The 12,938-nt window shown below is 32.5% G+C and overlaps 1 protein-coding gene across 3 annotated transcripts in view; it reads right to left on the bottom strand.

The window, feature by feature from the left end:
• LOC143255617 (A disintegrin and metalloproteinase with thrombospondin motifs 9-like) overlaps nucleotides 1-12,938 on the bottom strand; it is a 157,486-nt gene that overhangs the window by 83,550 nt on the left and 60,998 nt on the right. For all 3 annotated transcript variants that reach the window (XM_076511529.1, XM_076511531.1, XM_076511530.1), the window contains exon 7: nucleotides 4,784-4,824. In XM_076511529.1, the coding sequence (XP_076367644.1) occupies nucleotides 4,784-4,824 (41 nt within the window). The remainder of the gene's footprint in view (nucleotides 1-4,783; nucleotides 4,825-12,938) is intronic.

Genomic DNA, 12,938 nt, shown 5'->3' with positions numbered 1-12,938 from the left:
TCTGAACATTATGTTTTTCTTCCAAGTTTTGAACTTCTAAACATTATGTTTTTCTTCCAAGTTTTGAACTTCTGAACATTATGTTTTTCTTCCAAGTTTTGAACTTCTAAACATTATGTTTTTCTTCCAAGTTTTGAACTTCTAACATTATGTTTTTCTTCCAAGTTTTGAACTTCTAAACATTATGTTTTTCTTCCAAGTTTTGAACTTCTAACATTATGTTTTTCTTCCAAGTTTTGAACTTCTAAACATTATGTTTTTCTTCCAAGTTTTGAACTTCTAAACATTATGTTTTTCTTCCAAGTTTTGAGCTTCTAACATTATGTTTTTCTTCCAAGTTTTGAACTTCTTAACATTATGTTTTTCTTCCAAGTTTTGAACTTCTAACATTATGTTTTTCTTCCAAGTTTTGAACTTCTTAACATTATGTTTTTATATACGAGCAAATTTATCACACTTGTGTTCTCGTAATAAAGCACCTTCACAAATAACCCTCTCACCAGGTTTAGGGTTATTTAACCTCAAGTCCTTTGTAAAATTAAAAGTATTATAAATAGTTTTAACTTTGAAAGGATGGCTTCTATTTCCATAAAATATTTTATTGTTCTGATAAATAGGTTCAAACCAGTTGTAACTGTCTAGTAATTTAGATTTTGACATGAAAATGAAGCTTCCAACCCGACTTCAAATTTTGATTGATGATCAAAGTAACACATTATTGCAGATTCCACTGTGAAACTACGTTAGCATCCTATCATCCACCAGCATTTCAGTAATAGTTTCAGTGTTTGATCCCTTGTAGCCAGAAATGAAAAATATGTTGACAATCACTAAAATATGAACTAACCAGGTGCTGTTATTTGCCACCTCGAAATATTCGGAAGATTCCTCGAATTGAAAGACATAGAGAACTAACACCGTCAATGTTAGTGAAAGGTTAGAGATCTGCGCTATAATTATTCAGAATGTGGAATTTTTGGTTGCTAGATAGGGTTAGTTATCCAAAGTAGAAGTCAAACCGTTCATAATTCAAGAAGTTAACAACGAATTTGGTCATTTTTACTGCAAATTGTAGATCTGAAGTTATTTTATTTGGTTGTTTTTAAGTAAAAACTGCACAATAGGCTACCTATGCTTTGCCTATAGGGGATATCGAAATCCGATATTAACATTATAAACCCTTAGACTTGCTGCCGAGCCACCGAGAAGACAAGACCTGAAGAACTGACAACTCCATAAACATTATAGATGGATTTATAATAATTTTCTATCATTGTTATTCATTTTAGAAATATTTCCTTTCAAATTAAATACATTTGTATTATATTTTTTTGTTTCATTTTATCCTGTTTAAGTTTCATTTCTATCATGAATAAAATTACTTCTTTTTATTTATTTATTTACTCATTTCTTATAATTTAGTTGTATTTTAACAAATTTATTGTGTATAGATTATATATACACATTTATTTTGAAGTGAACTTAGAAAGGTGATCTATGTGTTATTTGATTGCTCTGAATAATTATTGTAGTTTAAACAACTATTATAACATTCCAGCTATTATACATGAGTATTGTTAATTTGAGAGTTTAACTTCATTTTTTTCATTAGATTTTTTTCGTTTCTGGCGAAAATGCCTTACATTTAATTCAAAATTTACTAATGCAATTTTATGTACAAAAATCGGAATAAATATCGACACATTAGTAAAACAAACTGTATTACAGGTGAAAAATTTAGTTCACTAAGCATGTAAACTTAAGTATGCATCCTTACAATAACTTCACAAACAATAATATATTGTTTATAAAGCCTTTGCTCTCTTATGAAAAACATGTCATAGAAATTATTGTTGAAAGTTTCTTTCAAATAGTTTCTACCATTTCAAACACTCTTACTAATTGCTCGATTGTTATTTGTTTTTGTTTTTATATTAAGGTAAGGTCAAATACCTAAACTATGAGTAAATCCCGACTGAAGTTTTTGTATTCCAACTACTTGTTTCCTCTCCTGGTGGACTGTTTATCATGTTGTATTATTATCCTGTTGAAACATAAATATTTTGCTAATTACTCGCTTTCCTAAAAAAATACCATAGTATATTGGGTCCTGCTATTAGAATGTCATCCTTTTTTTAGAAATTCTCAGCATTACTGGAGTTGCTACCCAAAAACTGGATAGATTCACCTCCATATTTCTTTACAACTGCTGAACGTTAGTGGTGGTACTGTCGTCACTTCTTTATTTAAATACGTTGTTGTTACTTATTGTTGAATAACGCAATCTTGGGCTTGTTGGTTAGCTCTGCACATCTTTGTTTTAATTCCAATGTCTATTTCATTATTTATATTTGGTTGTCTCTCCTCAGTAATAATTTCCTTTCAGTTGCAAGTCCATTGATGCTTCATTGAGTCAAATTGTTCCTTACTGTTTCTAGATAATTCTGACAAACATACCTGAAGCATGGTTGTTGAACAGATCTTTACTGAAATGGTTCCTATCTTACAGGACACATATCCTGAAATGTTCGAAATCAGTGATGGAGAGTATTTCCTTAACTGGGTTTGTTATTAACAGCAATAAGATGTAAGGAAGAAATAGCCCGTTTCAATGCCACATAAGTTAAAATAAGTTGAAATAAAAACATCATACGTCATGGAAGCAGAAATTAAGAAAACAGAAAGTCACTTTAAATGTACATATATATATTGAATTATAAATGTTTTAGTCACTTTTATCAAACCAATAATTGAGCACATGTTTGGTTAGGTACAGAAAATAATAATCAATTACTGTAATAAATATAAGGGAAGTTGTTCAATTTATCAAAGTGTAATCAAGTATATATATACTTCAAAAATAATAACACATAAATAAAAATAGTTCTAGTAATAATAATAAGAACCACTCTTAACTTGATTTTATCACGTATGAACTTACATAAAATAATAAAAAAATTACTAATTTTTGCATTAACAAGAAATGTATCATATAGAATGAATGCTCTAACATAAATACTTGTGAAGGAGCAATTTCTCAAAAACATTCTGATGGAACCATGATTAGGCAAAAACAGGATACTGAAAAACTTGACAAATGAGCTCTTCCGGCTCATCTAATTGATATCAAATGAATCAAACAGAAGTCTTCCAGAAATGTAATATATATATGTATATATATCACTTATACCGGTCAGAAACTGATTCAGATAGACCAGAAAATATCTAATATTCCTTTTTTGTGTGTAACATTAGATATTCAGAAACTGGTTTAAAAATTGATCCTAGACATTGTCATGATTGTAAGAGCAAAACGTTTTGCTGATCAGTAGTTTTATCTGAGCTTGATATACCACTTTAATTTTCAAATAGAAATAAATAAGAGAAGATTTATTTTATCCACTGCAGCGGCAATAAAAGGCTATCATCTTAAAATGAAAATATAATAAAAGCAATTAAATGTATTTATAAAAAAAATCACCATTCTTATAAAAAAGATATAATGTAAGGTTTTTTTATTTGTTTGGAATTAAACAAAAAGCTACACAATGAGCAGTCTGTGCTCTGCCCACCACGGGTACCAAAACTCGGTTTTTAGCAGTGTGAGTCTACAGACATTCCGGTGTGTCGCTTGGGGGCTATAAGGTAATGAACAGAAACAATTAATTTGGCTGTTTCTATAAAAGACCACCACCGTGAATTAAGAAAGTAGTATATCATTGTGAAATTGTACCTCCATATGAAGCTACAATTTTGTAGTCAGCGGTCTGCATCATTAAGTATATAACATTGGATTGAGACTATTATACGACAGGGCGAAAAAAAAATAGACTCCATCTTGGAGTCAATCAGAAACTATGTTACAAAGACGAACAGTCACTGATAGTGGGCTGCTTAACAAGAAGATCAAGCCTTGAAATAACATCTCTAATTACAGGGTGTTCAGAAAGTCACTGTGCACTTATATATTTATTAACAGACACGTTTCAATATAGAATGCAGGAGGTAAATATGAATGACAATTATAAACAATGTTGAAAATGACCCCCGTTGGCATCAATACAGGCCTGGATCCTTCTTATTTTGTTTCTAAACACCGCTATCAGTTGCTGGCTTGAAATAAACTGAATAAAATATGATTACGAAACTGCACAGTGACTTTCCGAACACCCTGTAGGAATGAATGAAAATCACTGAATAGTTTTAAATAACAGATATGTGTGTGTGTGTGTAAAAAGGTACACCATAATAATTACTTTTACCTTAACGTTTGGAATATTGACAATTACCACTTCACATATTTCTTTATTTTTTAAATAAGTAATTTAATTTTGACTTTTCAAAATACTGTTGAATTATGAAAAAACGTATTTTGAACAATTTTCGAAATAACAATAATAAGTGAGCTTTGTAATGAACAAGATATTGACTTTGTCTAAAAATATTTTGAAAGAACATTGTCTATCACCTCCGTTTATATCTTTGTCAGTGGCTTATTATTTACATTTAGCTTATTAAAACAGACAAAATACTTTATTCACCTATTGAAAAGTAGCGACTACAATGGAAAGCATCAATACTTCATTCTGAAAAATAAACTGCTAGTTTGAATTGTCAAAAATGCTCAAAAATTAAAAATTTCATCTACCTAACATAAACTGTGTATATAGTATAAAAATTGTTGGCTTTATTTTGCTTTTTCATGAGGTCATTAAGGTGTAATGAAGTAAGGTACGAATACAGTAGAACTAATAGTTCAGAAAATAAGGAAAGCGACACTTACCGAGTGTGTCACAGGAATTCGTAACTCGACACAAGTCTTCCCTTGACAGAATAGAAAAATTATCATAAGATATACGTTTAAAAATACTTAAAACTAAAATATTTGCTACACAGTTTCTGCAGTTTGTAAAATAAAAGAATTCACGAAATGTTATCTCAGTTTCATATGTCATAATTTAAAAAAAACACGTATGTGAATGTTTCATATTTATTGAGCTGTTAAATGTTACATTCAGACACACATAATCTGACATCTCTTTGGTTCAGAAGTAAACTGTCATATTATCATCTGGAAACCGAGTTTCTTTTACTTTCAAGCTACGACACTCGTAAGTACTTTTATAAACGTGAATTTGCAACATGTTATATCTTGATGTATCATTCACGAAGAACTTCATTTTTAAGCCTATATTATAATTAAAATGCTTAGGTTTAACAATGAATTTTCGTTCACTTATATACGATAACAGGGCATTATGGAAACTGTTTTTTAAATGTCAGGAATGCTGTCAAGAAGCAAATAATAATGATAATAGTAATCCTAAAGAATGCATATCTTTTTATAGTGTTTAATAGTTTAATAGGTACATAATTTTAAAAAAAAACATATATTTTATGCCCCACAATTGAGGTATTAAGTAATATTAGGTTGTCCAAAAATAAATCTTTCTGAATTGCAAAGATTAGAAAAATATAAAGTAAGCACCATTTGCTGCAACGTGTAACGATGCTGTTTATGTCCCTGCTGTAGAAATCAGAGTTTCTTTGGTCAATTTACTTTCTGAAAGTTTCTTTTGCAGCTGCCTGACATTGAAAGCATTTATTGCTCAAAAGTCCTCAAAGTGTTTCAAAAAATGAAAATCTGTAAGAAAAAGGTCTGAGGAATAAGGTGGATGAGGCAAAAACTCGATTCCCAGTTCGTTCATTTTTTTGGAGTGTCATCATTGACAGGTTTCATAACGTCGATTTTGTTGATCTTCAGTCAGCTCTAGCGGAACCAGCTTATCCAACTTTTCGTTTTTCCAATTGCATTTAGGTGGTTAGCAATGCCTGATGTGCTTGTGCTTAAGCTTTTCTGTAAGCTCACGTACTGTTGTGCGAGGATCTATCTCAACTGCTTCCCTTCTAAGGATGGCTTCCTTTCACGATCTTCACGTTCTTCAAGACTTTCATCTCCATATTAAAACCTTTGGAATCAACGCTGAACTATACGTTCAGTAACAAATCCATGACCGAATGCCTGGTTGATGTTCTGTGTAGTTTCGGTAGCTTTTCGTCCAAGTTTTAAGTCATAGAGGAAAATCAGACGAAAGTCCTTTTTGTCCATAATGCTTTGGGGGCTGCGAAACTTACTCTGAGTGGAGTTGAAACAGCAGACAATTAAGACACCTTGTAAGCGATAAACGTTGGATTAAACCAACCAACGATAAGTTACTCAATATTCAGTTTTTATATATCATCGTGAGAATTCCGACATTTACTTCTGGACAACCTAATAGAAAAGATCGTTGATTCACATAAACATAATGGTTCAATTAATATGGCAGGCACTTTGAAATGTCACTGCCTATATAAACCTTACCTTGTAACAGATAATAAAAAGACATGAAGAAATAACATATCACATAAATACTTTTCAATTTAATGACATGCGGATTCTAACGAGCTGCTAATTGCCAAAATGTAATGTGACGATAGATCATTTAATTGTATCTAAGAAATTTTAATAAATAAGGAGGTTCAGGATAACTCATATTCTATTAACTTGTATTCTGCAGTCTCGTTTTATTGTGGAGTTAGAGATATATTTCTTAAATTTATCTAGTTTTTTATCCTTAAAATCATGTTTTTAGTACCAATAGAACAAAACCTAGCAATGAATGTATGACCTTCAGCTGATAACTAACTGATGATTCTCATGCCACGTTCATTCGTGTTTTGGGAGTCGTAGAAAAGTTTCATTATTTCAGTAAGTACTCTGACTTGATGCTTAGCTATCATAGCAAAACACCGCTATAAAATAGCACCACCTTTTTTACGTATGTGTAGATTGGTTTGTTTTGATTTGAATTTCGAGGGCTATATCTACGTCAGATGTCCCTAATTTAGCAGTGTAAGATTAGAGAGAAAACAGCTATTCATCACCATCCACCGCCAACTCTCAGGCAACTCTTTTACCAACGAATAGTGGGATTGACAGTCATATTATAACACCCCCATGGCTAAAAGAGCGAGCGTATTTGGTGTGACGGAGATTCGAACCCGCGATTCTTAGATTACGAGTCGAGTGCTTTAACCACCTGGCCAAGCCGGGCTCGTCCTTATAAAAGAAACACAACGTATATGTAATACAACATTGAGAATTTTGCAAAATACAGAATTAAAACAAAGGAATTTTTAGATTTAGGATTTTTTCTCTCATAAAGAAGAAAACATTTATTATACATTTTAGTATATTAATATTTCATATTGCATGAAGAATTGAGAAATAATTGTATATCATGCATTACTTCTACTGTTTCAATTGAATTGTAATTTTTCGAACATCATAAGTATCCACAACCGTCTAAATTTTATTGGACAGGTTAATCAAAATGAGTGCTTATTAATGTGATTTGTTTCAGAGTCCTTAGTACAAATTGACACAGGTTATCTATAATTTTGAGCTGTTGGACAAGAAAGAAGGCCAAGTTTTGGCTTGTTGTTATATGATCAAACAGTAGAATTTAACTGTCATTAAAGGTACAGATTATGTTTTTCCGACAATGGTACGTAAATTTTAAATCCTGGGATTTACCGTCCGATCGTGCTTCTTTGTAACGTGGATGTCTTGTAAAATACTTACGGTTTTCGAATGTCATCTCTATATATTAGTAATGTGTGACTCCTTTATCATAGGAGTTTCAACACTGAAAGTGGTGTCTGTCATATGTGCACTGCTTAACATAGTAAACATTTAGAGACTATTAACAACAATTATGTTATTCCATTTCTTTTATATTTTAACTTCTTTAAATCTATTTACTTTTTAGTTTAATTACCATTGTGGAAAGGAAGATCAGTCGTTCAGCAAACTGCCTAAACACAGCAGCTGTAAACAGTTTAAGAAAAGCCGATAACAGTAAAAGATTTACATTTTAAGTCGTTATGATATTACACACAATTAATGACACGGCGATGTGTAGCTAAGAAGCTTAATCAGTTCCCAATAATGGCTTACAGAAACCAATAAACTCCCTCTTAAAAAAAGCAACAACTTAGTGTTATGTCGCTTAACAACAAATGCTTTAAGTATTCCATATTTTAAGCAGTTTGTCAACTTGGCCACAAATTTGGCAATCTTATTTATACTTTGTACATTTTTCTATTCTATATTTAAGCAACATAGCAACCTTATAATATGATATTGAAGATGGTTTTAAATTCTATAAAGTTAGTGAAATAGACAAGCTGTTTAAATAATAGTAGTAGTAAGGAATTAAATTCGCGAAATTCGAACTTGTGTAGTTTTAGTCACTGTGAGGCTGAATTTTGTAAATAATGCTCTAGGCACTTATACCAACGACTAGAACATAACAACTAACTGTATACATTAATAATTTCTATTTTTTGAAATTTGGTTCGTTTTTTGTCATAGTTCTATAGTACGTCACATCACAACACCACATACATTAAATTGTCATTATTTTAGTTCCTTTGTGTAGCTGGTGAACGTAAATCTGTTCTGTCATAGTCTAATCATCTGATTATTTTTTCTTTACTATATCACAGGAGGTCTTAAAACTATTTGGCTTTACTGTAGTTTCTGTGACTGTTTTCTTTGATGCATTTCTGGTAATCCACCAGTAAGAAATGTCCGTAGATCCATGCGACTATTATATATGTTTAAAAGTATTTTTTATTACAAATTTTAAATTCAGATTTACTCTGCTTCAACTTTTCAAACTTCAATCAAGTATCTTTCGATTATTATATTAAATGGATTGTTGTCTTTGTTCATCAATCTTTAGTGTTTCTTATAACAGACTTGAATGTTTTGCTATAGAACTAATTTTCTCTCTTCTGTTCGTTACTCAAACTTCTGAATTTGTTATTGTCACCTAAATCCTCGATGGTGTGTGTGTGTTTAGTAACTATCGCTGGCTATTTAACCTGAAATAAGATTGTCATAGCGCCAGAGGTAAATTATACAACGTGCTTTCTCTGTATACGTGTGAATTGACATCATACCTATCTTAAACTATAGCTCATCATACTGCAAGGAAAAGTACATCTTGTTCAAACGTTTATGATTCAAGTTTCAACTTTACTTACACTACGCATACAAGCAATAAAGTTTTCATTTCTTGGTTTTGTACATGGAAGTTTATTAATGTTAAAAATTTGTTAAAGTTTATCTGTAAAGGCAGACAGAGTTAGGAAAATCTCATTTAGGCACTGATTTTGTTCGCATGTTTAAGACCTGTCCTATTAAATGAAAAGAAAGCTTACTAATTAATATAAAACGCATAAAATAGTAACAAATGTAAGTGAATTTTGTTGACAAAATTTTTCCCCGTATTTTACTAGCACAGTAAATGTACATAACATTGTAAAAAGTATAGTTGTGAGCATGAGTAAGTTAAATAAGTAACTATTTTGTAGTGCAATAGGTAATAAAGATATGTAAATCTTAATAAGGAAGTAACAGGAAAAATAAACCTTTTCTTGCAAGAAGCATAGCAGTACGTACCATTTGCTTCAACACACTTTTGCCAACGTGTAACGATGCTGTTTATTTTCCTTGCTGTAGAAATCAGAATTTCTATAATCAATGAACTCCCTGAAAGCTTCATTTCCAGCTGCCTGGTTTGGAAAGCGTTTATTATTCATTAAGTTGTCAAAGTATTTGAAAAAATGAAAACCTGTAGGGGAAAGAACTGGAAAATAAGGTGTTTGAGGCAGAACTTCGATTCCCAATTCGTTCAGTTCTTGGAGCGTTATCCTTGACAGGTCTCATAACGTCGATTTTGTTGATCTTAAATCAGCTCATAAGGAACCCACTTATCCAACTATTCGTCTTTCCAATCACACTTAGGTGGTTGGCAATGCTATTTGCTTGTGTCTAGCTTTTCTTGAAACTTACATACTGTTATGCGATGATCTGTCTCAACTGCTTCCCTTAATGTGTTTTCATCTAAGGATAGTTTTCTTCCATGATCTTTGTGGTCTTCAAGACTTTCATCTCCATGTCGAAACCTTTGGAACCAACGCTGAACTATACGTTCAGTAACAGATACATGGGCGAATGCCTGGCTGATGATCCATGTAGTTTCGGTAGCCTTTCGTCCAAGGTTGAAGTCGAAACGAAATCTTGACAGGGTTTTTAGTTTAGCCAGAGAGAAGTCTGAGGAATTCTATCTCCAACAGGGGTGTTCAGAAACGTTGTAGTTCATCTTCGTCACAGCTCATGGAAGTTTATTTATCTGTACGTGGAGTTTTCATGTATTTTAATTTGGCTTGTTTGAGGCTATGAAGTGAGGTGGGTAAGTATGAAAATGACGGATGAGAAGGCTGAGCGAGACAAAGGCGGCTAAAAGGAAGTGGACAAGTCCGTAGTCCGTCGGCAGAAAAGAAGCAAGCCGCAGACCAACTCCACATCAATCAGCGGAATGTCTTGCGATCAAGGCCACAGAGTGGCTGGAATCTATAAATCCAAGTGCCTCAGAATTTGTTGTGAGGGAAACGGGAGTGTCCCGAGAAAAACGACTTTCACAGGACAGGCGCTGAATGTTCTTCCTATCTTGTTCCCGGAATTGACAAAAAAAACGTACATAAACATTAACAAATATGGACCTTATTTATAATTATGTGTTTTATTGAGTGTTTGTGATTGTTGAAATATGTTGTATGATGAGATGTATTTTGTAGGAGCGCTGGCTAATTTGTATAATGACGCAGTTAGTTCGTTTCCATTTTCTCCTTTTGGGTAATATTTGTATGCTATTTCAGTTAGCCTTTTCCTAAGGGTGAGTAGATTACTGATTTTGTGTACATAGTTGACAGGTGTGTATGTTGGTAGTCGGTTTGCTGCTCTTAATATTTTATTTTGTTGTATTTGGATCTTCTGTAGTGTGTTGTTAGACATATTGTACGTGATTTGACACCCATATTCTATTAACTGGCGGATGATCAGTTTGAGTGCCTGATATATATGGTCAACAAATATGAAATGCGTTTTTGCAGAGATAAATGTGTATTGTTGACATGTTTTTCCATGTTAATCTGGAGTCGAATATGATGTGCTTGCTCATGTTAATAGGTGAGTTGCCGAGTGAGATGTTTACTTTTTCTAGCGTTTTCCTGTGCCTCTTTAATTTCATGTAAAAAATGATTAATTGCGTTTTTGTGGGGTTTAAAACCACTTTCCACCTGTTGCTCCAGCTAACGACAGTATTTAGTGTTTTCTGAGACATGGCCATTAGCAGATTTCTAGAAATTCTCTAGATAGCAATGTCGTCAGCGAATTGTGAATTGTAAGTTAGACTAGGGAACGGTATATTACTAACGAAAATAATGTAAATGACTAGCGAGAGGACGGATCCTTGGAGCATTCCTGTAGCGATTTTGAAAGATTTTGACAAAATCTTGTTGACTCTTATTTGAGCTGTTTAATCTGTAAGGAAGTTTGATATCCATCTGACAATAGTTAAATTTACTTTCAGGTTGCTTAATTTATACTTGATGGTGTTATGCCAGACACTGTCAAATGCTTTTTTAATATCTAAAAATACACCTATGGTTACCTGATTTTTATTGAATGTTTTGTGTACTGATTCAGTAAGTCCTGGGAGGTGATTTATTGTTTGTCTATTTTTTCTGGAAGCGTTTTGAGATTCAGAGATGATGTTATTTTTTTGCAGAAATAAAGGATAAAAAAAAAGAACCAACAGGTGTAGTAACCATGGACACAAGCACAGCTTCAATATAAAGTACATAACATGATTTGGGACCCAAAATACTAAAGATGTACTGGCCTATCATTACACTAGTTCCACTGTGACCACCTCTGCCAGATAGCACATTGCAGAAACAAATATGACTCTACCACTACTATAGCTGGAGCTGTACTTCAGGGAAATGAGGAAAGGAGCATCTGCTTCAACTGTGGCATCCCCAATCAATTGTTGAAAAAATGTTCTTATTGTTTTGTCAAGCAAGAATATCAGACAGATGTTTTCTTTAAACCAATTCTATAATAGGTACCAAAAAGTTGGTGAGGGGAAATGACCACTTTAGCACTAGTAGTTTAAACCAATAACGCCTGAGTAGCATCTAGCCGCCAGTTTTAGCTAGTGCAGCATTAGCTATCACAAATCATCAAGTTACCAAGCTTGGAGAATCATGGACTGGATATGCATGGTATTGCAACTATAAATGAACTACTTTCCGAGCACTTGAATCCTACAATTTGTGATTCTGCTAACAAGCTGAAGTGAAAAAAAAAACTTAGCCAACTGCTCAAATGGGGTCACATTTAAAGCTAGAATAGACAATAATCATCTGCCATCACAAAGACAAAGATGACACCTAAGACTGATGAAAACAGCACCAACTGTATAGCTACTGCTGAAATTAAAATACTGAAGAGCAGACTCATACAGCTTACATAGATAGAATGTATAGCTGCCTCCACTGACGATTGTCAAAAATATGGAAAACCAAGGTTCTTTGTGTATTTTAAATGAGCGAACATAGTAACTTGTATCAATGCCTTTCTTTCATTATGTACAGAAGTGTTGAAAAGTGCTATTGGTTCGATACAGTGAGTATCATATTTTAAATGCTCAAGTTCAACTTAAGGACAAAAATAAGCCTAATACTACCTTCAAAACTCAAAGAGAACTGTATGAATTTCATGTCAAGCAATTTGGTTTATGTAATATGACAAGCTTTTAAGAGGCTAATGGAGTCTGTAATTAAAGGACTGTAATGAGATGTCTTATCCGTGTGTATTACATATTTGTCTTTGTTCACATGTTTAAAATCATGTATAAGAATATTTAGAATGGTACACCAGTGCATGAATAATGCAGACATGTCACATTAGCATAACACACAGTTGAGTAACTGTTAATATATTGCTTACCAAATATCCAAATATACTGATTTTTAGT

The sequence above is a fragment of the Tachypleus tridentatus genome, chromosome 7 (genome assembly GCF_004210375.1).
Source record: "Tachypleus tridentatus isolate NWPU-2018 chromosome 7, ASM421037v1, whole genome shotgun sequence".
NCBI classification, from domain to species: Eukaryota; Metazoa; Arthropoda; class Merostomata; order Xiphosura; family Limulidae; genus Tachypleus; species Tachypleus tridentatus.
Note: the sequence above shows the minus strand (reverse complement) of the source record. Positions and strands in the feature narration are given on the sequence as shown.